The sequence below is a fragment of the Oxyura jamaicensis genome, chromosome 4 (genome assembly GCF_011077185.1).
Source record: "Oxyura jamaicensis isolate SHBP4307 breed ruddy duck chromosome 4, BPBGC_Ojam_1.0, whole genome shotgun sequence".
In the NCBI taxonomy this organism is placed as follows: domain Eukaryota; kingdom Metazoa; phylum Chordata; class Aves; order Anseriformes; family Anatidae; genus Oxyura; species Oxyura jamaicensis.
The window spans coordinates 19,661,726-19,689,092 of NC_048896.1; the positions used below are offsets into that span (position 1 = coordinate 19,661,726).

General features: G+C 39.8%; 1 protein-coding gene across 8 annotated transcripts in view; it reads left to right on the forward strand.

Moving 5' to 3' along the window:
• The window catches only part of TENM1 (teneurin transmembrane protein 1), an 895,307-nt gene that overhangs the window by 784,892 nt on the left and 83,048 nt on the right, over positions 1–27,367 (forward strand). For 7 of the 8 annotated variants that reach the window (XM_035325181.1, XM_035325182.1, XM_035325183.1 and 4 more), the window contains 5 exons: positions 4,048–4,233; positions 5,340–5,363; positions 7,699–7,845; positions 20,121–20,337; positions 27,141–27,260. In XM_035325181.1, coding sequence (XP_035181072.1) covers positions 4,048–4,233; positions 5,340–5,363; positions 7,699–7,845; positions 20,121–20,337; positions 27,141–27,260 — 694 coding nt within the window. The remainder of the gene's footprint in view (positions 1–4,047; positions 4,234–5,339; positions 5,364–7,698; positions 7,846–20,120; positions 20,338–27,140; positions 27,261–27,367) is intronic. The other variant, XM_035325186.1, reaches the window with a different exon arrangement.

Here is a 27,367-nt window from a genome sequence, read left to right on the forward strand (position 1 = left end):
GTGCATTGCACCATGCACTGTGAGAATGATTGACAATTGATCTAAAAGCATTAAGTAAAGGCTTGCAATACAATATTCCCCAGAGTCCCCTTTACTAATCCAAATTGTAATCTCTTGTCATCTGCCTCCTTCATTATCTTAAGTAAGTCACCTCTGCCTTGCTCTTGTCCTTTGCAGTCTTGTCTGTGCATAGCTGTGGCTCTCAGCAGGGCAGTCCCCATCCAGGCTGGGATCTGCATCTCTTCCTTTCCCCTACCTGTGCTGCTCCTCTGATCCCTCAGTGGGCTGATTCAGCTCAGCAAACTGTCAGGTATTAACCCATAAAAATAAAGTGAATAATTATCTTCCAGTATGATTATATGAATCAGCTCACCACAGTTTCAGATAATAAGTTCCAGACAGAGCCCACAGAGCCAGGAGATGGGTGGAGAGTAGGGGGAGTACAATAACTGTTTCCAGCAGAGGTAAAATCTTTGAGTGGCTCAGCTGCTGCACCTACCCATATCTCAAAGCCATTGTCTTGCTGATCTGACTCCTTGCTGAGCACCCACTGCATTTTGGGGTGCTTCTGAATCCTATAGGGCCAACTGCTATGCAAAGAGGAAGATGCTCCAACAAGCAGAGCAGTTGCATGTCTGACTTCCTTCTGATTTCAGTGCTGTCTGAATTTTTACCTCATCAGCTTGTGTTGAAGCCATTTACCTATTTCAAATTGTTGTTTTGTTTCCTACATGGTAAACATCCACTCAGTCTCTCATTGTGTCTAGTTTGCTGTGGAAACCCAGTCTCTCGGTACAAACATAGATGCTAACGTGACTCCCTACTATGCAGATATTTTTGTACTTGTTTATCTACAGGAGGAACTAAGGAATTCTTTTGCATTTAAAAACAGGACAACCTGAACTAATAACACTTTTTTTTTTTTTTTTTTTTTTAATCTTAGTTGTTTGTATCAGTTGTGAATTAAAGCTGTGTGTACTACCATGGCATAACTAGAATGATATTAGGCTTGGTTTCCTTGCTTTGCATGAGAAGTCTGGGGAGGATCTGGGATTTGCTTGGCAGAAGACAGCATTATCACAGGAAACAGCGTTTCTAAAACCTTGTATTAAATCATTGAAACAAGTCTCAAAATTGGCCTCGGTGACCTCGGGTAAAGGATGAGTGGGCTGAGCAGCTGGATGATTAGGGGACTGAGAAAAGTGTCAGCTCCAAACTAAGAAACTAAACACTTTTTTTTTTTTCTTTCTTTCTAATCTGGTGCTTACAGTATGTACTGAGTGGTCTAGGATGTTCTTTGAAGAGAGAGGAAGTCTTTCATCTCCACTTCATTAATCTAATTGAATTCATGGGCTTAAATAGTGTGTAAACATTTTATTCCTTGTGTGAAGTAGATAAATTAGGCTGCAAACATGGGGAAAACAATGGAAAAGTGTAAAGAAAATGTAAACTCCATTTCCTTGGATTACAAAATGGAAATGTGCTCAAGGTCTACATCCACATAGTAGGGATGTGCCTTCATCTCCTCCCGCTGCGATTTCTTTGGTTCCTTTGGACGATGCAGATGTCATATTCAGACTGCTGGGTAGACAGACAGAGGGAAGGCAGGTGTTCATGCCAGGTACGGGAACATGTTCAGGGTTTTCCACAGCTGGTTCTTTGATTTATGTACAGTTAGAGAAGTGGAGGTAGCTGCTCGAGCTGCTGACAAGATCAGAAGCTCTGTGTATCACTTAGTTGTTCCACTTCAACCTGTCCAGCCTACACTGCCATGAATACATGTGTGTGCAGTGATGCCTAGAGTGTTCCCTGGAGTTTTGGCATTGGTTGAACTAAGCCAGTCCCACAACTGCACAACACTAGTAGGCACTCAATTCAGAAGGGTCAAAAAAAAAAAAAAAAAAAAAATCACTGCTCCACTTACCCTGGTATAGTGTAAGCCACAGAACATTTCTAAAAATCCTCTTAACAATCTATACCACTTGAGTAAAATAACCAAAAGCTATAATTATAATGAACTACAGGGAGATCAGGAGAGATCAAAGGCATCCCTCTAGCAGTCTAAATCCTTGATGTAGCTGGTAATTTGTTAATTTAATTCTCAGGAGTTTGCCTCTGCCCTGTACTGTAGAGGTAAGTCAAAGTAATGTCAGTGGTCCTCTGCCAGGCTGGCCGAGGGGCAGGGATCAAAGGGCAGATGTTTTTGGGATCCCAGATCTCATGGGATCAGTTTATTTCTTGATCCTAGGACCAAGAAGTGTTTGAGTGAATTTAATACCAAGGAAGTACCAAAGCAAGTCCTCCTCTGCAGTCCTTTGCCCTCTAAGCACGCTCCCAGCTTTCCACGGACCAACAAGTAACAAAATAAAAAATCAAGCTAAGTTATGCAGCAAGGGATAAGAAATCCTGCCCAGTACCTGAAGGCACACAGCCCAAGACAGGAAGGAGTAGATTAATACATGATCAGCAGGTAGCAATCAAGTCTTTCTAGAGTATAATTCCCCAGCCTCGGCAGAGATTTTTTGTTTGAGGCATCTTTGTAGCGGAGTGTAGCAGAGCAGTCTCTTTCCTTGTCTTACATACAAAAGGGCATATAATTTACTCTTTTGTGGGAATAGCAACAGATAATTGTGTTTATCTGGCACTCCCATATAACTCAGGTCCCTGTCTGAATAGTAAAATTAATTATTTTTATGTAGTTGATTATGACTTCCTCAGGCACACTATTTTGCAATTGCTTTCATTGTATTTTATCGCAGGTTCTTTACCATGTCTGGAACTTCTAAAGTGATTTTGAGTTTGACCCCACTCTGCCAGATTGTCCCTCACAAATCTTTCAATTGCACTCTGTGCATCGCCCAGGCTGGTAACAAAAAGAGAGGCCAGGACCTAACTCGAGACAGAGCCCAGGCACATCTGTGCTGTCATGGTGTGGTTCCATTTCTGTGCTGCTTTCTTGTTTATATTGAAATGATTAGAATTGATCAGATTTCAATTTCAACTTTAAAAACTTGGCTTGGTATGTTCAGTGACAGCATTTGTCACTACAAATGCTTTTAAGAATGTTTATATACAATAGTTCCAGGATATAAATGATCATTGTTTAAGATCTGTCAAGGGAAAAATCTTTCCACAACTAAATATGTAATGCTGACATTTGAAATCAGAGCAGACACGGTTATTTGGCTCACACTTGTTGTACTATCAGCTGCTCTGCGCGAGGAAGAAGGAGGAAATGTTTCTGTGGCAGGTTAATTGCAGAATAACAAGCAAATTCTGTCTCCTGACACTAATTATTCTAAATAAATTCAAACTGCACAGAACCCTTTTATAATGAAGCCATTCTTTTTGCAGAACAATGTTAGTCTAAGTGGAAGTAGAATCACAATTGGCATATGGTGATGTATTGAAACAATTCAGGATGTTTTTCCACTTTGCTGTAAGCGCTGTTCCGCTCTGCCCAGGTAGGGGAATTGCTCAGAGTGCAGTGCAGGATGTGCTCCTGGCTCCCTGAAACAGCCTCTCAGCCTTCCTAGCAGGTGACTCATGACAGTCAGGAAGGAAAAAAGAAAGACAAAAAAAGACCTTGAGAGCTGTCTCAGAACTAGGCAGAGCTGTGGGTGGCCTGCAAGTCATGTGATGCTGTGAACTGCCGTGGTTGTGGGTGCTGGCACCTGCCTGGTGGCTCTTTCTACTGAAAGAGAACTCCATTTTACCATCACTACAGACATTTGAATATCTAAAAGACTGTTTTGCTTTTATGTGTTTAGCAGGCCACTCTGTCCTTTAACTCATCCTACTGGCAGTGTTTTGAGTTTATAAGAGATTTCAGAAATGAGCCAGTGGGCCCTGGGAATGTGTCACTGATGGTCCGTTTGAGACCCACTGCCCTCCCATGTGTAAGGTCTCTATCAGGTGACAAAATCCTGTTTGATCCAGATGATGATTGGTGTTAATATAGACGTGATTATATTTTGAGTCAGTGCAAAGCGTATTTGCAGTATGAAATTGCTTGTTTCACATTATGTATTTTGTAATCCTCTGCAGAGCTGTGTACCCTGGACTGTGGCAGCCATGGGGTCTGCTCAAGAGGGATATGCCAGTGTGAAGAGGGCTGGGTTGGACCCACCTGCGAGGAGCGCACCTGCCACTCGCACTGTGCTGAGCACGGCCAGTGCAAAGACGGGAAGTGTGAGTGCAGCCCTGGATGGGAAGGGGACCACTGCACCATCGGTAAGGGTTTCCTTTTACCTCTAGAAATAAAATTAATAAAGCCTTAACCAGTTATACAAAGATCTGCCAGAGCCACCAGTGTGATCACATTCTGGAAAAACTGAGAGCCAGAATCGGGAATGGAGTGGCAACTCAGTGCAGCATTCTATTTAGAGGAATTAACATCGAAGAATTAATATTTTTTTTAAAAAAAAGCACACAAAGTTTAGGTGTGTAACCTATCACTGGGTTGTGCTCATATAGGAACATTGAGTCATGGATGAAAAAGGGAAAAATGTTTAAGAAATAGAAGGTGTGAGGGGATGAAGCTGTTACTCAAGTAAGTCTTGCATTAAATCTCTTGCCTTCATGCCTGAGGATTTACATATTTTACATATTACTCGAGGTGCTTTTTCTATAGCTGGCTTCTAACAATACTCCTAGTAAGGTAAAACTTTCAGATCTTTTCAAAAGTCATTTCTCTGCTGTATAAATGTAATAGTTATATTTCTAATGAAATGCAACATATTTTTTTTTGCAAGAATCTAATAGTGTTCCTCTCTAAAGTGATCCACAGTAATATAATTTGTTAATATTTTAATTTTTTATACGCATAGGGTATATAATTTTCAGAAATAAGCAGTGTAAGCTTTCAGGCTTGCTTTTTGATTAAAGTAGATTGTTGAATCTTTATCATTTTAAGATAATTAATAATTAGGATAATTAATTTGCCATTCAGGCTCTAGAATTAACAAAATCAGATTTGCTAAGTCTAGATTTAGATCTGTGAAGAAGAAACGGCATAATTTTGTAGAGGTTGTGTAGAGCAGATCCAGAAAGAACAAATCTATATTAAGAGAAAAAGAGCTCTTTGTCCCTGTTACTCACATTGTAGGCGCTGCCATGAGGGGCCCAAGCTGTCCTCTGCATGCTTGTCATCAAATGGAGAACGATCACATTGCACGCAGTGTGTTTTGATCACAGTAGTAGGAATAGGTATGACTGCAGTTTGAGGGAGACACTTTATGTCTAACCAACAGGTGGCAAGCCATAAGCAAACGGTTTCTGTATTTTCATTTTGATACAGAAGTTCAATCCATTTCAGTTTTGTTCTTTTCTTTTTTAAGCTCACTACTTAGATGCTGTTCGAGGTAAGTTTTTCGTATCAGCATTGCAAAAGAATAATGAAAAGCTACAAAAGTATTGGGAATGGGGTGTTTTGTGTTACCTGTTTTGTCCAAGCTTCTGTACTATTAACTTGCCAAAATAGATCAAATGTTTGTTCATGGAGATATATGTATATACAGAGAGAGATATACAGAAAAATGTGCAGTTTTTAACAAATAAAGTGCTCAACTCATTTGCAAAGTATAAGCACGCTTATATTTGCAATATAAGCATGTTTCATGTGGCCAACTGATGGTAGGTAAATCAGATTATTGCTCTTACTTGCCATTCCAAAGTAATGACAGAGCTGAGGACTTGCTAGAAAAAAATGTGTTGATCCTGTTTTCTGTGAGTAGAAAAAAAATATTTATTTTTTTTCAGTTGTGTTTAAAGTTTCTTTAGATAGAGAAGGACATATTTTTTAAAGCTATCTGGGCTAGATGTGATATAGTTCTCTTAGAATCATTTGATACAAGAGTTAAATTTTATGTTGTTTTGTGGCTGGTGCTGTTCATTTGATTTCTGTGCCATGCCTCAGGTCCTGCTTGGTCATGTCAGTGTGAGTACCTTCCCCAAGCTTGGCAGCAGTCCCTCTGTCCTAGCCATGCTGTGCAGAGCAACGATGCACACTGACCCCTTACCAAAGTGCTCTGAGATGAAATATCAAACTAGCCAATATTCCAAAAAGAGCTGAGTGTTTGTTATGTATTATTAATTCGTTTCTTCAGAATTAGAGGATGATAATAAAATCATGTAGGCATTCATTTGATTACATTTATTGTCTTAGATGACAACCACACACAGCAGCAAAATATAGTCGTGTACAAGAAATGAATTAACTCAGCAGGACAGTAAACTGAAATGGAAAAACACCCTCTTTACCCAGAACAGTTCTCAAATCCCATCCTTTCTCCCAGCTCCACAAAAGAGGCAAATAATATGGTTTTATGGTATATCTGGTGGTTGCTGAGCTCTTGCTGTTTTAAAGCAGTGAGTTCCACAGTTCCAGCGTGACAAAATCATGCCACCTGTCTCCAGCTCATCCTAGCAGGAGGCTCAGACTCTCCTCTCTCCTTGTTTGCAGATGTGGTAGATCAACTGTCCAGAGGAGGAGAGAGATGATGTGTCTGGTGTGAAGTTGCTGGGAAATATGCTACATTCTGGTGTTTAAGCTGCAACCCACCAGCTCATTTGTACATTTTCTCTGACTCTCTGGTCAGCTTCTTCCAAGTCCAGTTGGAGCATCTCTGAGGCCTTTTCTTTCTTCCTCAAAACAAATTCCCCCGGTAATACCTAAGTGTCAATATTCACTCTCAAGTACAGGAGAACATTTGAGTCCTGTAAATCCATGCTACCAAAAAGAGAGGAGAACACTTAGGAGGGATGCTGCTTGCATTGTTAAGCTTATTGCTGGGCTTTATCCATTGTCCTTTGGCTCCATGTGTGATATGGTGAGAATTTGACAAATGTCTATGTTGGCACTAATCTATGAAAGCAGGACATGAGTGTACACATCCAAGAGACAATTCCTCAGTCACTGTTATAGGCAAGAGATCTAGCTGAAAACGTCCAAATTACTATTAATTCAGAGTTTAAAGGCATACAATCCAGGGGATGCTGCAGTCGCTGCTCCCGTTTTGATCTAGAACCAGAGCCACTAAAGGGCAAGTGTTGGTCAAATTTGAATCGGCTGTAAAGTGAAGGAGGTAGAAATGGACTTTGAAAGGAAATGCTCCCTTATCTTTCTTGTGTAGGAAGTTACTGTATTATAGAATAAATCTAATTGCCTTTTTCTCATTCAGCTCAGTCTTTATGATGAGAATAAAAAGATCACCTCCACTCCCTGCAGTGTGTAGGTTTATGTTCCAAAATGCCTGTTTGTCATTTAAATAATATTTCCATGTATACCTTTGATAGCAACATTGAGTATAGTATGTATATACATTCTCTTGTGTTATACAACATCTTTCCATACACAGAGAAAGGGATGGACACAGCGGGCTGTTAAGTAACTTCTTACACATTTACATAGTTTTTTTCCATGTGCACATGCTAAAAAAATCTTAATTTCTCAATGAGAAGTGATTTCTGAGCAAGCAAAAAGAGCGACCAGGATGGAGATTTTTCCATATTTAGCCAAGAGTATGAATGGCTTGCAAAGGATCTGTGTTGTTGGAAGGCAGCAAGTGTAATCCTACATTAAGGAGTGTTACTGACTAACTGCAACTTTAAAAGAAGAGAAGAAAATAAGAAGAAAACTCCTCCATGATGAAGGAGCTTTTTTTTTTTTTTGCTTTTTGCTTTTTTTACTTCTTATAGATGGCTGCCCAGGTCTCTGTTATGGAAATGGCAGGTGCACTCTTGATCAGAACGGATGGCACTGTGTTTGTCAAGTGGGCTGGAGTGGCTCAGGATGTAACGTTGTCATGGAAATGGTGTGTGGAGATAACCTGGACAATGATGGAGGTATGATACATAATTCATGTCTCTGTTTATTTGTCACATCCTCAATTCCCATCTGAATCTATAGTTTTGGTGTATGTTTTCCTTTTTATCACAGAATCCAAAGACGGTTGCTCCACTGACTTGATCTGAACCAGTGAAGTGAGGGAATATACCCATGTGTTAGGTGTTCTTCAAGGCAGAATTCATGTATATGCCATACCCATTATTCTAGCACTTGAATGTTTTCTGGGGAAAAAAAAAAAAAAAAAAAAAAAAAAAAAACTTCTTTTAACAAGTCATTTCTTTCACATCCTTTCCACTGTACCAACTATACCTCATGTACAGAGATATCCAATGGATACACAAATGAAAAACACTCTATCTTAATACTCCATGCCTGTCAAAATGCATCCGCAATTTACTCTTATGTTAATATAAGTGAATATGTTTGCAAACATAAAGCATACATTCAAGATTATTTTTGTTAATCTGTTTCTTAATGTTACCTTTGAGACACAGCACAGTTCTTGCAATTATTTGGACCTATATTTGAATGACTGATGAATAAGCTAGTGCAGAAGGTAATGCAGAAGTAATTTTTTGAAAGTACTATAAAGAGAGCCATGTGCTAAAATAATTGCTCACTCTTTTCCACCAATTGAACCAGGTTATTTGCTGCAAGGTGCTCCCTACCTCAGATCTTTGTAGCCTTGATTCATTAAAGAGCTGTGTAAATTTTAGGATTAGTGGGAAAAACACATTTCTTTCATGAATTAGTTTCTGCCTCATTTCCAGCAGTTCATTCTAGTACATTCTAATATGTTTTTTCAGGAGAAACGTCCAGGCTTTATTTCAAATTTTCCAGTGGTAGAAAAGCCACAATATTATTCGCTGGCTGTTCTCAGAATTAAGTATTCTTCCAAGTTTTTTTAGGAACACTTGATTTACTGGACAGTCAATAAGGGCTATTGCTTTCCTGTCCTTTACTTGTTACTGTCCTTTACAGCAGGCTTGCCCCCTTACCTGGAGCTGTGCAGGTTTCTCATTCAGTGTATAAATGCATCTGCCCCAAACATGTTTATGTTTTTTTTCCTTAGACTGTATACCAGAATGTGTTGAAAGGTATGCTGTTTTACTGTGTCACGCTTACAGACCATCTCAGTGTCTTGGATGAGATCTCATGCCCCAACATCGTGTCAAAAGTTAATACAATGATTGTCTATTTTCTTCTAGGTCATTGATAAACTAAGCTTGATCGAGGGCCAAGAGCTGAGGTCACTATGGGACCTCAATAGAAACACTCTGACTCAGTGATGATTCCTCATTTACAGATATATTTTGAGACCTTCTGATTTTGTATCCTGTGGGCTCTAATACCATGCTGTCCTTTGGCAAAGGCATCCTCTTTTCTGAATCCCATTCAAAATTGCCTTATTCCTCTTTCATCCTTCCTTTTTCACCTTATTTCCAAGGCCGCTGACAGCCATGTCTCTGCCCACTCTCCCGGCTCCTCTGCACTGCTGTGTATCCCTTTCACACAAGGTCCCACAGCTGGGAACACTGCCCCCCGCCTGCTTTCCCATCTGTCTCATGCTCTCCCCTGCTGTCCAAGCCACTGACTCACTTGCATACGTTCTTAAACCTGCCCACAAAAATTCTGTTTTCTCTGTAATGTGTGTAAACCATTTTCTGATACACTCTGTGAACCGGCTGTATATAAACAGCTCTGTATTGTGATTTTCCATGTTTTATATTCTGCAGCAACAGTGAGTTACTGAAAGAGCTGGCAGTCTTAACTCTAAATCTCCTTGAATTTGTCAGTTTAAGGCAGACACTTAACATCATTTCACTGCAGGTTTTAAAAGTAATTTTCTTTTTCTTTTTTAATGGCAACATAACGTACTAGGACAGCTCTGTTGACATTACAATTAGAGATAAGTGCAGAGAGAAATATTTAATTAATCTGACAGCTACAGATGGGCTAAATGTAATTAAGTTTCCTTTGCAATCAATTTTATATAAGAAAAGGAAATTATATCTACATATTAAAACCACTTCTCTTTATATATGAAGTTCATAGGACCTGATTTGGCATAAGTGTAAATTAGAAAAATTCCCCTAAAGTCATTGGAGCTATACCAGTTTTAAGTTAATGTGAAATCAGAAGCTGATTCCTAGTGTTTCAGAATTTGTATACATACATAAAAACAGAAATTGGGAAGGAGACATGACATTATCTGTTAAGCCCTACTTGCCGGGAGGTTGTGCCTTAGACTAGGAGAATATTAGGGGGTCATAACGAGTTCCCATCCATCAAGCTCCATAACTCATTTAGGCTTATAAAAATGGAAGCTATTAAGTTTTTGCCTGCAGTTGTGGTGAGCTAAGAGCATGCACTTAGCTGAGTTACCGAAACTCCGCTGACAGGTAGTCACTGCTGAAGCTGTTACGATGTGATCACAGTCAGTCAGCAGCATGTAGCCCAAAAGGTCATGCTCCAGACCTAATTTAGTGCCACATACAGTCCATTTTGTGGTATTCTTACCTAGGAAAGGTTTATTCCAATCATGTTTAATTCAAGCTTTTGTGTAGCAGTCCTTAGGAGGTGTTTTGTGCTTCGAGTTCGTTTGGAGGAAGTCATAACCAAAGAACAAAGTTGTGGTAATGTTGAACAAATACAACTTCAAACAAACACTGCTTCCAGGAGTTAGGCAGCATGGTATTTTTCTGTAGCTTCCAGTTGATTTATTATATGCTACATTCAGAGACTGGAACCCTAACATTTTTACTATTTAAAAATACATTCAAATACATGGTAGAAAAAAATGTGTAACTTTAATATAGAAATACAGACGAACACTTGTTCTAGCAGTTCCAACTGCAGGGATCAACTAGTGTCATTTATTTGGCATGAGGAAGTGTTAGCATTACTGTGTGGTCTGTAGCAACAGCACAAAAGCTTTGAGAAGGAGTAAGTCTTGATTTCTTCTTTCAAGGACTGCTGCACTACTATAAAGATCAGCCACAAGCATATTCACGAGCCCCAGCTCTGCAGACGCTGAAGCACTGAGTTATCCATGGTGGTGATGTTAAACACATGCAGAAACACCTTCCTGAGCAGGGAGAGAGAGCACCGTTAGTATGCACAGTACTTGTGCCCTGACTGTACCAGAGCTGTCTTTGCCATTCTCTCTCATAACTCTCTGTTAGCTTTTTCCTTCTTGCAGACTAAGGGCATGTTTATCTGCTCAAATATCACTACAAATATCATTGGAAAGGTCTTAGCATTATAACAGATGTATGACGACATGGTTTGTACTTGCTCTCGTGGAGTACATCTGCAGTCTGTTAGCAGGGTGATGTCCATTAAATAATGCCATGATGTCGAGCAGATGTCCTTTGCAGTGGGGTATGCCTTTCCCTTGCCATGGCTTTCCTCAGCTTTGCAGGATTCCCCATTTCTTATTCTCAGACTTTCATTGTCATGACTGACATGATTTTATTTTCAGTTTATAAGATGAGCATTCAGCTCATTTGAGCAGCTCATTTTCTCCTGTCCTGCCATTATTTAGACTCTCTTTGGAAGCTTCAGTAGCTGCAGGAGACTTCTTGGAAATGCTCTGCTGAGCTCTGTGCACGTGAGCATCCATGTCCCATGGCTGCAGAGGCTGAGTACTGGGACGTGCAGGGTGCTGGGCACCAGCATGCAGCTGAGCCCACTGCCCTGTCAACCCCCCCTGCAGCTACTCTTCCTACATTGTTCTTGCAAATACAAGTTATCTGAAGCTCAAAGGTGCAGCCTGTCATTCCCTTTAATTTCTTTGGTACTGGTCTCTGTTTTAAGTTTGCTTGGATCACTTTTCACCTTCTTTTTCTTTCATGAATCAATATTGACTGTTTGTTGTTAAGGAAAATACTATTTACTGCAGGCTTTGAATTCCCTTCCAAATATCCCTTCAGTCACTTCAGACAGTTATTGCAGCTTTCTCCAGGCTTTTCCAAGCGCAAGAAAACATATGATTCAGCATAGCCTTGGTAGATAGCCAGCGCTGCTAAAATATTGATGTATTCCTGACCTATCCATTGGCATTTTAATAACCTATCTATCACAGGGATATTGAGACCATATATAAGTAATATGCTATTATTACACAGTATAAATAACACTGATGGGAATGGTTTTCATTGTTGCTGAGCAGCGAGGGCTCCCCAGGGATGCTTAGTTTCTGAAAATCATACCCTGATATATTTGCAATCTCCTGTGTATGGAAGGCCAAACACCACCAGTGCCCATTGAACAAAAAACTCTGTGCAGCCTTTCCACAGACCCAACGGTGGGTTTGTCCTTACACAACACCAGTGTTCTCTGCTAACAGCTTCGCTGTTTGGTACATGTTGTGTATTACAGCTCAAATTTGAGAAGCAACTTGGATTAATGCATACAAATAAGCAGTAGAGTCTCATTAATGTTGCCGTTGCTTAGTCTCTTCCAAAGTTCCTCTTTGATTCAGTTTGCTCAGATTCCTGGCAACCCTAATTGGGCTTAACTGAGCCTGCGGTGAAACAAGTTGGCACAGGCATTGTTTAATGCTTATTTGAAAACTGTAAAAGCAAGCAAGCAAATATAAGTTGAAGACTTCTGTGAAATTTTTTTTTTCACAAATCACAGTAGTGTTCAGCAATTGAGTGTGTGAGTGTAACAACTGAAAAGCCCAAATCCCTCAAGAGCTCAGAGTTCTGGTATTGAGTTTTTTATGTTGTCCTGCATAAGGAGTTCAGAGAACAAAATCAGCTTACCAAAGGGCGAAACTTACAGTTCAATTTACTTTCTGTAAAAATGTTCTAGATATTCATTCTCACAGCTCCATTCCTACCTTGCATTCACTGGGACCTGTATGGAGAGGTACAGCACTGACACGGGCACTGCTGGGTTGCTCTGAAGCAGTGAAAGCGAAGGGCATTGGTATTATTAAAACTAAATACAATATATTGCTTGGGGATGGCCCTAATTATCATGTGAGTGAGCATGTGTGTTTCTTAGTAATGTGTTTGTGAGTATGTCTGCATACATGTATATGCAAGTAAAGCATAAGCATATAGGCTGCTACTTGTAGCATTCTGGTTTTGGTGTTAACCACAGAACTCCAAACCTACTGTAGTTAACAGTAGGTTAGTTAGCAGTGCCTTCTCCACATGTGACAAAGCCTGAAGAGGTGAGAACTGAGTTCTTCAAACTTTACAGCAGAAAATGGCAATTTTAAATAATACTCTTATGTACATTTTGCTTGCCAGCATTTGATGATAGGGGTAGTTTATTAAATGAAGTAACCCAGTAATGTGGGAGGTAGAGTTCAATTGAATTTATCATTTCCTTATCGAGTCAATAAAGCTTTTCAGTGGTTTAGTAGAAAAGAAGCTGTGGTGAAAGTTGCTGCAGGCTGCACTGGTGAGCTGGGGGAGGTAATGCTGCTGCAACGGGAACTGCTTTGTTCTTTGCTTCCTTCTTGGTGATCTCTCTGGTGCCTCTCCAATGTCCTCGTGGTGTTCCATCACCTAGAAAACCTGTACTGACTGTGAACACCGACCTGTTTTCAGCAGTGTGTTACTGTGACATTCCCTGTATTTGCAGCCCTGAATTGCAAGTAATTCAAGGGTAGATGAGCAGACTAGAAAAGCCAGGATTTGAGAAGTAGGTGGCATAAAGATATTCATACCAGGCCCCAAATACTTACTAGAAAAGCCAGGATTTGAGAAGTAGGTGGCATAGAGATATTCATACCAGGCCCCAAATATTTGACTTGTTCCATGGTCTTTCTCTTAGTGTTTTGTTTTGGTTTGGTTTGTTTGTTTGTTTTTGTTTTGTTTTGTTTTGTTTTGTTGTTAGCAAATAGGATGACTCCACAGCTAACAAAATACCTTTTCCTTTTCCAACTGTTATTTTAATTACTTGAGAACTTAATATATTGTGCAGTGCACGGAAAGCTCTGATACAAAATACTATTACTGTGATGCACCTTGCTTCTGTTCTCCTCCTTAAAGAATAGAATGAAATTACCTAAAAAACAGTGTTAAAAATAAACCCAGGGCACAGGATGGGAGGTGCAGGGCAGTCTCTGTGGCCGAGGGGCAGCCTTTCTCCCTGGCAAGCCAAATGGCCTGGGGGAGCCAGTCCCAGAAAAGGGGCCCTCAGGCCCCCCAACCCTCTTCATTGTCCACATGAGGGCATCTTCCAGGCCGCACCCAACACAGCCACCTTTGGCCACGAGTGGGCCACTTCATCACAGAGGCTTGCTGAGGTCACAGTGGCCACCACTACCCCGCCTTTGCTGCGGTCCCTGTAAAACAGGCCTCCCACAGCTGGCCCACCATTTGCTGAGCATCTAGGCCCTCTGACTGCCACCTTGTGTGGCAGGAATAAGACTAGAAGAGCAAGGCGAGCAGCAGGCCTCATTGGTGTGTGAAGACAGAGATGCAGTCCGGTGAAGCACCACGAAGGAATGCACCTGACCAGAAGGAGATGTGTCATGGGCAGAGAGATAGCACCGATGGCACAAGGGACCTCTGGTGCCCAGCCCACAGACAGATACAGGTGGTATCATTGGCACCTCAATGATGTGGGGAACAGGCCAGCCCCTCAAACACACAGCAACAGGGGGCCTGGGCCTTACCATAGGAGCAACGGTGACGTGGGGCGAAGTCAGGAACATCAGGCAGACAGCCACAGGGAGCAGAGGCATGCCCATAGTCCAGAGCACAGTGCGGGACCCAGTAATGGCCATAAGCCAAATGACAGCATCGGACCATGCATGAAAATCAAGCCGACAGTGGCATGGGACCGAGGCGTGGAACTGGATGACCACCTGGTTCAGCACCCTGGCCTGAGAACATTCCTGACAAAGACATCCCATTTGGGTAGGCCCGGGCAAGGACTGGCTTAGCCTTCTGCCCAACACTCTGGAGCCTGTGGAGCTGTATCCACCAGATGTGGAGGAACAGATGGAATTGGATCCACCTCAGCCAGAAGAGACCTAGGACTACTGCAGCATGTCTTTTTGCTCTGCCATTCAAGAGCACCAATAGCATCACAGGAGTGCCCAGCAAACCCCCTACTCATTGCTCAGGCTCCATCGCAAGCATTAGCTTGGAGCCAACAAACACCAAGCTGGGGCTTGCCTGCAAGATGTCCAAGCAATAAACAGCTCTTCCTGATTCTCAGGGGTTATGTGAGTGCTTCTTTTTTTTTTTTTTTGGGGGGGGGGAGGTCTGGGCTAAAGTTGTGCCGGGGAGGGTTAGGTTGGATATTAGGAAGAACTTCTTTGCCGAAAGGGTTGTTAGGCATTGGAATGGGCTGCCCAGGGAAGTGGCTGAGTCACCATCCCTGGAGGTCTTTAAAAGACGTTTAGATGTAGAGCTTAGGGATATGGTTTAGTGGGGACTGTTAGTGTTAGGTCAGAGGTTGGACTCGGTGATCTTGGAGGTCTCTTCCAACCTAGATGGTTCTGTGACTCTTTGACTCTGTGATTTGTCCAAATCTGGTAAGCAAATAGTTATGTTCTTGGAGAGTAACCAAGGAAGAAGCGGATCCTTAGAACTCCATACAGTTCATTTCATCACATTTGTATCTTCTTCCCAGCAAAAACCTGTGTAACCAAGAAAGTTTATTGTTTGTTGAACAGCATTGTGTGATTACATTGACACAAATTCCTGACACGGTAAATAATTCCTTATTGAAAGTTTCCCAAAAGAATCTCTTCACCAGCAAGGAAATGGGAAAATCTTGTCCTAACACTGCTACAGCAGTGCAGGGAGGAGTGCTGTGACTGAAAAGAGAGCAGCTTGTTTTGGCATGCTCTGCCTTCTCTTTGAAGTTGTTTAAATTATTTAAGAGTTCTATGAAGTGTTTTTTATCCTCAAGTTGGTATTTGTGGATTTGATTTTAGCAGTAATATTAAAAATATTTTGATAGTCTAGTTTACTGAAAAAAAAAAAAAAAAGAAAAAAAAAAAAAGAATAAGGTCTGTCATTGCCTCTTACATACAGAACAAGGTACCTGGAAGTTGTGAAACTGTAACACTTGCTGTCCCATGAATTTGAAATTTGTCTCACCAAAATCTGAATCACTTTGAAGGTCCCTGACTGACTTTTATATAAAATAAATTTTAAAAACACTAATAACAAACCTAAGTCATTTACACCCCTGTAATGCATTTTAGCCTATACTTATGCTGTGATGTAATTGTAATTGTCAGTAAAAACTTCAACATGCAGGCTCCCCTGCTGTATGAATTACAGTTTTTGCTGTTTGTAGTGGTTTGTTCATACTCCTTACTGTTGTCTCCTGAGATTTAATAGAAACCCTTCTGTCTTCTTAACACACTGAGCTTTTAATAGTTTGTTCCTGATATGAAAACTTAACTAAAAGAATATGTGACCATTGGTTGAGAATTGAAAATAAGGCATTTTTAGCATTTTCAAGTGAATGAGTTTGATTCTATAGCTTATAAACAATATTTTTTTTTTCTGGGTTATTCTACTGGATTAAAAATCTTATTTTAAATATGATTGGCTCATTGGAAATGGTATCCTCACGTGCACTTACTAACATGATTTGTGTTGTCATAAATTGCCTCCATATGTAACTTGTGATTCTGTACCTTCAGTTTGCTTACCGAGTTTCTTTTAATGGGCATCATGCTGAATTATGGTAGTAAACAGCCCAATAATGGCTAAAGAAAACATTTATAGGAGGCAGGAATATCTGATTTAGGAAATATTCTGCAAGTGGAAGCTTAAACCTGTATATCTTCACTTTTCTGTGTTACTCAATCCAAATAAGACAAGCTATGTATGTATGTACAAGTTGTATGTGCGAAGGCTGGAACAAGATGCCCTCGATAATTTGTATTGGAATAGTTCTGTTCAGAAATTTCAGAACAGTTCGTGTGCATGTGTTCAAGGTGAAATGTTTGTTTGGGGGGTTTAGATTTTTTCAATTCCTCTAAGTTAAAAAAAAAAAGCTTCAATGAGCCTAAAGTGGAACAAACAATTTATTTTGGATTAAGGGTTCCATATTGGCCCCAAAGTAGGTGTTTTATTCTTTTACTTCAGCAAAGTGTGAAAAATATTTTTCAGTTTTACATGACCTGTTTTCTTTTTCTAAAATCAGTTTGATTGTTTGGAAAAAAAAGCTAAAGTTGTGCTATTGTGACAATTCTAGTTAAAAATTCTTAAATAGCTGCAGTACATAAATTCGTGGTGCTCTTAGGACAAATACTTCTGAGACTTCACAGCCTCAGCAGAGGGAATCACTCTTTCATAGCCCTGAGAGCCTGGAGAGGCAGATGAAACCAGGTACAAGTAACTGAAGCCAAAATAACTCCATTAGCAGAATCTGTATGAGTTTGTAAGATAGTCATTTTGCAAAGAAAAGATTAAAATAGAGCCTGGCTGGAAAATGGAAAACTGCTTCCCCTTTGCCTGGTTTCTTTATGAATACAGCATGTATGCAGAGTGCTCGTTGCCAAACATGTAAGCTGTTGAACAATGCAAAAGACAATGACGATTCCATTAGAGGAAGCTATTAGGAAGTTTTTAATTTTCATTTCAATATCTATTTCTTTTCTAAGGAAATCTTCAGATTCTAATACTTCTGTGAATTTTCACTTTTGCTTCTTACATAAATGAGAGAATCAGGTCAGCTCAGTTCCCATATCTAATAGCTTGTTGACAAGGAAAAAATTAATCAGAGTAGCTACAGCAGAATAAATTACTCCAAAATAGCTTCCCCATGGATGCTGTTATTCTGGAATAAGTATGTCTTTTTCATGATTAGTACTTACTCTGCCCGACCAATGTTTTTCAGATTTCCCAGGTAGACAGAGTCAGCTTTTAGAAGTTAGTTCATTCCAGAAAGTACCTGGGCTCCTTGAAGAAGACTTGTCACTGCAGTAGCCATCCCACCAGCAGAGATCTGTCCTGAGTGGCTACACCTAACCACATCAGAGCCTCTATGGGGATTCATCAGTACAGAGTAAAAGCAAAGGATTTTATTTCCTTCATCATCTTTTCAAGTCTGGTAGAAATCTTTAATATTTACTGACTTGGAGAACATAGTAGTAATTTGATGTTTTTCAGTTCATTTGTTAGGAAGATTGTGTCTCATTCCTTGGACAAAAAAAAAAAAAAAAAAAAAAAAAAAAAAGGAGAAAAAGAGGACTCTTTTTTTTTTTCCTTGCAGTTCCAAGCTTGCTTTTGAGGTTTCAACCCTCAAAAAATCTTTCTTTAAAAAAAAAAAAAACTTTTACTTTTTCCTGACAGAACACTATGAAAGCCTTCATGTATGGCTTTGTTTAGACGGGAGGTCCCTTATTGTTTCAGCTTACTGATTTCATGCAGATTTCAATAGCATTTTAGGTTTTCTTGAATATAAAGTGATTACTACACTCAAAGTCAATAAACTCAACATTGCCCTGTGAAGCTCTTGTCCCAGTGCTGGCATATGCCTGTTGTCTTCCAGGACTGGGGGAATGCAGAAGCACTGAGCTGTAGCTATGCCAGCTTTGCTAGACCTGAGGGGCTCAGATTATTGCTGTTAGCTATCTATCTACAGTTGCCTTGGCTCATCATTACACAAACTAGCCTGCTCTATCTGATTTCCCAGCTGCAGTAGGATGGATCTGTTAATATTTTTTGCTTAGCCAAACAATCACCTTGTTCGAGGTCAGGCAAGGATTTTCAGATTCCAGGAAAGCCCATTTCATTATACTTGTTTGTTCAGTTGAAGGGCTTTTTCTTTCCTTTCGAAGTGAATAGTTTATGCTGTTATTTACTGAGTACTCACACAGTGCAGTGTGCTCTGTTGAGAAAAGAGCAGAGTTGTCTGAGGGTTGGTCTTGCACCCATTAAAGTCAATGACAAAGCTACAGCAGCTTCTTTGATAATGCAGTTTGCCCTGAGGAGGTAGGGTTTTATAGACACAAAGCATTGGTATGAACAGAGCAGGAAACGTCAGTGTTTGAAGTGAAAATGTCTGACAGTATGTTGATGCTGTAGCATTCCAATTTTAACACAAGGGAAATCCATACAGTGATATGATGACTCCACATTCATACAGACTGACCTTGTTAAAAATACAAAGAAGAGATGTCTTTTTTTGAAGGTTAAAGGATATGATGCCTTAATCTTGCTTTATATGCATTAGTGTGCTTGTCAGTCCAAGGAAGTTAGCAACTGGTAAGTCATAAAATGGATGTTTAAGGAGATAGTTGGGCATTTCAACGTACCTTATTAAGTCTGACTGTTTCTGGTAGCATATGTAATTTAGGCAATTTGGACATCGAAGCTGCCGATAGATGGAATTAAATGCCGACAGTCCAATTTTAAGTTTTATTTAGGTGCTTAATTTAGATTTACTTCAGTGCTTCACTGTTCTTCTAATCACAAGATTTGGATGTTTAAGAAAATTACTTTCACCCCCAAACAGAGCTGTATGTTTGTCCCTGAAGAAATGTAGATTTTTGAAAAATCAATTATTTCTCCTGTTTTTCATGCTTGAAGAATGGAGGAAGGAGGAATAGGTTTGTTTTCATTTCTCGTATTTGCTTTTCTTGGGCAAACATCCATGGAGAAGACTGTACCTGTCAGGTCACTGGGATAGAGCCTGCATCAGGGTGGGGGGTTGTTTATGACCAACTACAAAAGGACTATAGTCATAATTCTGCCTTTTTGGATCATTCTAGTATCGCAACCAATAAATGAAAATGAACATCTTAAAGCACATATAAAACTATTGTAGTTCTTAAAATAAAACTCAGAAAACTGCAACAAGGATCTATCTTTTTTATTATCATTATTACTACACTAAGGATGCTTATGAGACTTGAATAACATTTCAGACTGTGTTATTGCAGACTGGTTAGCAAATGTTCTTCACAGGTGTGAATAGACAGTAGGGATAGTGAAGGTCTATTAAAGAGATCAGCTTCACAGGGTGGGTCATGCACTTGGTGGACTAACAAGTGTGTAGTACAGTCCTGCTTTTCCATAGTCACTTAGTTCGGAGCTTCTGTTTTGTCTTTGTTCTGTGGGGACTTTATGAGGTAATACAGAGTTAATGACTAAAAAGAAACACCCACCCGGAATTAAGCATGTACGTAAATGCTTTATTGAATTTGAATGTGTCATAATCAGCATGCCTTCCAATTGATTAAATACCTCCTGTGCTTTCCAGTAGCAAACACTGTGCTTTGGTCTCGGAATCACTCTATTTCCTGAAGTTTCTATTCTCTCTGTTTTAGATGGCTTGACAGACTGTGTAGACCCTGACTGTTGTCAGCAAAACAATTGTTATGCAAGTCCTCTCTGCCAGGGTTCGCCTGATCCCCTTGACCTTATACAACACAGCCAACCGCCTTTCTCTCAGCATCCTCCAAGGCTCTTTTATGATCGAATCAGATTCCTTATTGGGAAGGAAAGTACTCATGTGATCCCAGGAGATGTCTCATTTGAGAGCAGGTAAGGTTTGTTCTAGACATAAAAGCAATGAAATATTGAAGTCAACTACTGAGAGTCTTATATATCATATTCCCATTATCACCCATCTAGTTTATAAAAGTGTCACAGTAACAAACACTACTACTCATTAACACTACTACTCATTAACAAGACTTGGATTGCTGTGGAAGGTAATCCATCTAGTACTTGAAAAATAAGTAGGGGGAATTTCAGGTATTCGTGCTGTAGATGTGTGTAAGGGCAGTAAGCAGAAAGGTGAGTTGGATTCATACCTGCTGTATTTAGTCACCTTTCTGCCCAACAGAGTTTGTGTTATTTGACATGTTATTTACATATAATCTGGTTATCTAATTAACACTTTTTTTTTAACTGTATATGGATAGAACAATGTGAAGTTTACCATTTTGTGCTGCAAATTATTCTTAAACCGTCATGCAAACAGTAGTGTGTGACTGTTGAACATGCAATTGGCTTGCCCTTTAACAGGAAAAGACTGTGCAATAGGAAAGGGGCATTTACTTGCTCGGAAACCTGGAAACACATATTTTCTTGAACATTTGAAATATAGGGACATATAAGTTTTTATGCTGTAGTTCACCTGGGAAGCTATAACTTATATGCTGACAAAGAGATCTACAAATCATCCACATCACCTAACTATTACCCTGTCAACTAGGCCTATGCATTAGATAAACCATGTTCCAGTAATAAGGGCATAAGATTTTTTTTTTTTTACAGCACAGAAGATAGCACTTAGGTTGCAACCTCAACTTCATTCCATAGCTGCACACAAATTCAGTGCACTTTGTAACTTATTCATTTTTAATAAAGTAAATATGTAAACAGTCTTTATTGATCTAAAATACCTAACCATTTAATCACTATTAAAAATGGAACAGGATATTATAAATATGTAGAACAATAGGGCATGCAAATGAACTACACGAAAAGCACCCACCTGACATTGCTGGGTCTCTCGGAGTGTACATTGCTAATGGAATGGTGCCATTGTACCTGGTACAAGATCCTTGGTTGGCTGTACATGCTGCACAGCAGACTGCAGTTTAAAATATAAGTCACCAGTGAAAGATTTCCCTCATCAAAATGCCTTCCAGTGAGGTGTTTTTGCAAAGGAGGTGAGCACTCAAGTCACCTGTACAGTGTTCTGTGACACTGCAAATGTTAGCAGCCAGATTGCAAGTAATCCCATCAGTGTGCTCTTATAGATATAAGGAACTGATCTTTTAAAGCTATCATTAATGGGATTTAACTTGGATTTAAAAGCTTTTTCTGAGTATTGCATTTCTTTACCCTTATGTCTGGCATGCTTTTCAAGAGCATTGAAGGCTTGGGTGTGAGCAGCAGCCCACCTTCGCCACAGTTTGGTACTTCAGACTTTATAATACAAAGGAATACAATTTATAGTTGGGTTGGTGTGTTGTTCACACCCCAGATATTATTTCCTCCCACAGTAAAGAAATTAGTTGGTTTGCTGAAAAGATCCTTGTGATTCAAATGGGGCTGTCTGTATCTTCAGAATGAGGACAGTGCCTTGAGACTCGCGCTGTGCCATGTCTCCTGGGTTTTGTCAACAGTAATCTGCAATGTACTGGGCACCCTAAGGAGTTCGTCGGTCCACACTTCGCTTGATCCTCAAGCCTTCCAGGCTGTTGAAAAATTGCTCATCCATAAGTCAAATATTATTAAAAACTGCCAGAATTTTCCTTAAGGATGACAGATAAGCAGAGTCTCAGAAGGAGGCAATGCTTAGCTGCACTGTCTCTGTTCAGAAATTTTACCCTGACATAGTCAATCTGGCTGTCATCTATTGTCTGTTCATCTCCTGGGAGTTAAGATTATTGAAAAAAAAAAAAAAAAAAAAAAACAGGAAGACAACAGTAAATACATCAGAAATCTGTGATCCCACTGATCTCGTAAAGACCAAAGAATGCTTGGGTTTTTTAATCTCCTTTTGGCTATTGCTGAAGAATTCATCTCCATGCAGATAATATTAACTCTAGGCTGCCTGCAATGCCACTAATTTTATAACACTGGTGATGCAACAAGACGCACTGGAAGGATCAGATGAAATAGTACCATTCATTTATTTTGGAGCATTGGCATCCATTCCCACTGGTGCTCAATTACAGAATTTTGCAAAGCTCCTTTTCAAGTCTCTGAGATCATTAGGAGGATTAAAGAAGAAATATCTATCTGATGTTTTCAGTCTTTTGACTCAAATGACATTGTGCAGTGTTTTACTGCAACGTATGTCAGTGGAACTCCATTATGGGTTATGTTTGCATGAATCTCACTGTAGATAAAGCCAATTTGATATTGAATGGTTTTGGGAAAGCTATCCAAAAAAAAATTGAAGATTATCTCTGTCCTTCGGACAGACCATGTTTGGTCTCTGCCATATCCTGGCATTTTCAACATCACCTGACATACTGAAATTAGTTGTTCTGACAACCGCTGGGATATCTATCCTTCTGCATTTGCATCTTAGACTTTAGGTTAGATATAATTTTTAAACACTTGGCTTCTACAGCATAGTCAGTGCATTGACTCAATGCATAGACCAAAATTAATGTTAAGGAACTGAATGTTTTCAAAATGTATTTTGCTTTTTTTTAATGTCAAAACTGTCATTTGTACAAGGTTTTTGACTTGCTCCCAACCTAAACAGTAACATGCTTTAAGGCAGATTAGACAAATTCTGAATAAATGGAAATGTACTTGCTTACATCAGGAATGATTTTGACCCACTGCATGTAGTACAATGTAACAGATTAAAATTTTTATCAACTTCCCTTCTCAGGAAGGTTTTCAGCTTGTTTCTTTGCCGAGTGTTTTTAATGCATGCTGCTGGCAAGCTATTTGACTCACTGCAAATTGCCTACAAAAGGGGTCCAGTGCATGGTACTGAATTAATTACCCTTCAAAGCCTGCTTACAGCAACATTGTCAGCAGGAAGAAATGAATGTACCTTACTAGCCTTTAGCTTAATTTCTCTGATTGAAGGTTTTAATCAGAAATGTAATACAGTAAATGACATCTTCTGGTAATGTGATACTTGCGAATTCACAAGTTGTTTGACAGAGTTCCACATCTGAGCCTAATGTCTCAGCCTGAGGTGCTCAGAGAATATTGGAAACTCAGCACACAAAACAAAAGCAGAAAAATAACAAATAAGAAGTAGTAGAGCAAGACAGGATGGTGGCGGAATAATAAAATGCTTTACAAGCAGTGAAAGAATGCATCCTATTTATGTTTTAAATTAGAGATGTCAAACAAACTGCCTGATGGCAGAGATCAGACACTTGCAGAGCTGAGCTCCTCAGTTACACGTGGAATGACCCATGAAGTGTTTACAGAGAAATCCTACTTTTTTTAGGCCACCTGCAACCCAGAGGAATTTCTGCTTTCTCTCAAAAAGCTGACTGCTCCCTCTGGAGCTGCAGGCTTAGTACAATGTACCAGGGGACGGGACTATAAACATTTTTAATACATTTGAAAACACCAAGGCAGTTTATAAGGGACATGTTCCTTCCCAGATGCTCTAAACTGGAAAAGGCATTTTTGCACTCACTATAAAGTTAAAATATTTGGGCAGCCTTAGTCCAAGATTATGCAGTCTTTGCAAGTTAAGTGAGTTTTAGACAGATAGCATGAGCTGTTATCACACATGAGAAATAAAAGCAGGCCAGTCACAAGTGTGTAGAGTAAGTCCTAGAGGCTGAGAATAAAAGAGGAAAAAACAGCACATCAAGGAGACATAATGATCTTTAGAGGTTTCTCTGTTAAAATTAAGAAAAGCAGTGAGCAGTAGCAAAGGTCCAAGGCTCATTTAGAAAAAGGGTGAACACTGAAGCAAGGAAACTGAAATGGAGGTTGAGTTGAAAGTGACATCACTGCAGGGAAAGGGCTCTAAAAGCTCTGCTAAGAAAAGGAATGAAGTGAAGTCTTCTGCAAGCAGCAAAGCTGCAGGGACACCGCAAGCCAGTGTGCCTCCCTTCAGAGCTCAGCTGCCCACTCTGTGAGCTGTCAGGGCAGCGGGAAAGGAGAGGCAGCCTGCTGCAACCTGGGGGGTGGTTTGTCACTTCCCAGAGCCCTTGGGATTAGTGCCAGCCATAAAGTAACCGAAAAAGGTTTTAATGCCTGCAGTAAATGCAAAAAATAAAAGTAATTCTGATCAAATGCCTAGTTGAAGACTTAGTAGGTGCTGGTAATTCAAGAAGAGGCCAAAGAGTAAAGACTCTTTGACTTGAGTGGGTAGTAAAAAGAGAGTAAATAATGAGGAGAAATGTAGCAACACACGGGAAGGCTTGGAACATTTGAAATTTAAACGATTGGAAAGACAGGTAAATGTAGAATAATGAGGTTTATGAGTCTTTATCACATGTTGTAAATATGTGTGGCTTGTAAAATATGACAGATTAAAAAAAGAGCAAGAAAGTTGAAAAATAAGTCTCTTAATATTATTTATGAATAACGAGAAGTGAATAAGTAGAGGAAAGAGACTGTGTATGAAATAATGAAGACTGATGAGTTGTTATCACGCAAATCTGTGTGCTTGATAAAATATGAGGAAGGAGTAGAGCCAGAAGACAGGTTTGTGTGGAATAAGAATCGGTGAATGAACAAACAGGAGTTCTAGAATAATATACTAAATAATGATGACTCTTAGGGCTCTCTCAGACCAATATGCTTTTTAAACAAAAGGAGTGCATTAATTAAAAGGATTAGAAAGGGAAAGGCAGGTCTGTTGATGACAGAAGCATGAGAAAAAAAAACTGAAATCAGTAGTTTCTGTTCTAATAAATCAAGGAGTAATTGAACCTGGCTGTTCTATTTCAGTGAATCTTGTGAGTCTGTTGAGACGCACAAGAGCTTGATTGCCTCCACTGGAGCAGCAAGTTTTGCCCACAAAGAGAGCCAAGATGAAAAGGTGCTACATCAGAGCTCTATTTTGCATACTTGTGTTCATGCAGCTTCTCCCATTCCTCTGGGAATTCTGACCACCTTTGCTGATGTTCTGGGAGCATGGAATTCCTACTAGCGACTGTGGTGAATGGTGTACTCACAAAGGGGTTAATTTGTACCGGTAACATGTTGTCACGGTCAGTTGCGTTTGGTGATATCATGGTGATAAATTGTTAGTGATGTTCTGTCAAGTGGCTCTGGATCTTAGGAAACAAGTCAAAACTTTCAGAAATTTATGGTCTCCAACTTGTGTACATGATTTCATGATCAGTTAGTCTCTCAAGGGATATTTCTTAAGTTTACATACAGACTCTTAAATACCTTGCATTTGAGGAGCTGTTAAGTTTTTTCTTTAGGATACATATATAACACTCCACAAAGGTAGGGTGTGTCTATCGAGGTCTAATGTGAACTTTCAACTTGAGAGGGCAACATAACAATGTTTAAATGTGTTGTTTATAGTAATTAATAGCAGTTGCTGCTATAGGCATCCTAATGTTTTCGACCCTATACATCTTAACATTATCAAAAGGCTTCTGACTACATTGCACACTTCATTATTTGAAACCATATTTCCAGGACATATGTACAATTGTATCATTAGTTCTCAAAACCTGAATCCTTGCAGCCAGCAGATGTGTACTGATATAGAGTACCTGAGAGCTTGGGGCAAAGTGCTGAAAGGTATTTTAGTGGAATGTAGCTGTGTAAGTAAGGCCTTAGAAAAATCCGCCTAGATCCTAATCTGCACCATGAGAGTATTTCGCTTATTATTCTTCATCCTTGGTGAGATTTGTCTCCTTTATGTTTCAGTCTTCAAATACATAAAAGGCCAAAGCTGCAAAAGAGAGAGTAACTTCTTCACCACATCCATTCTAGGGTGAAAGTAACAGTTTTGAAGGACAACAGTTCAGATTTAGATCGGACAGTATGAAAAAGTTTCCATGAGTAAAGCACTCGCACAAAAGCATTGAAATGGGTTACTTGGTGAGGATATAGAGTTAGACAAGCATCTGACTTGAGTAATGTAGGTATAGCTGATCTTACCTGAGGCAAAGGAATGGACAAGATAAAGTCCTGTACTTCCTTTCAGCTCTTATTTTCTATGATTCTGTCAGCCTTCAATTAGACCCACTTAGTAATGAGTTCACTTTCCTGCCTCTTGATTTTGATGCATTCTGTTGTGCTGCCATGTTCCAGCCTCTATACTAGAATGGAAAGATTTTTATGCTGGAAAGAGAGTACAAGTCTGATATGTCCTAGAGGAAATTTAAAAGGACACAACCTGTGATGGGGGATTCAGAAAATATGCTACACCTGTTTAGGCGCTCTTTAGATTTACCTATATAACTTTCTGAAGTTCAGCAAAGACCGTGTGTCTCACTGCTGCCTTATCACATTAGTTCAGCTTTTTTTCTAACAGACAGCAATGCCCTATTCTTAGCAGCAGAGAATGAGGTTTCGTTCCCTTCTTTCACAAATCATCACCACTAGAGCTGCAGCAAGCTAAATCATGCTATCAGTGAAACCTTTGCATTGGTATTCAATGGCAGAACAAATGGTGTCCTGAAATATGGCTGGAAATGGAAATAGATTCTTGATACACCAGCAATTCATAGGACAGCCTGTGTGTCTTCTTCATGAGATAATGGTTTTCCAAATCAATCCTTTGGGCTTGTTTGAATTTTCTTTCAAAATCAACTCACAATAAAATCACAGCAGTTCTGTTTGGGAAAGTGTAGCACCATTTTTGAAGTCAGTACCCTTCTGACCCCCCTGATGTGTCTAACATGTTGCCCTCTAATCTTTTGTTACAGGCGTGCATGCGTCATTCGAGGCCAGGTGGTAGCAATAGATGGAACACCTTTGGTTGGAGTGAATGTCAGTTTCCTACACCACAATGAGTATGGATACACCATCAGTCGACAAGATGGAAGGTGAGATGTTTTTGTCATTGTGTCATGTTTTTATAGTTAGGGCCATCTATCACCACATGTGCATGTGCCAGATTCTCATGGAGATTGCTGTTCATAGTGTGGACTCA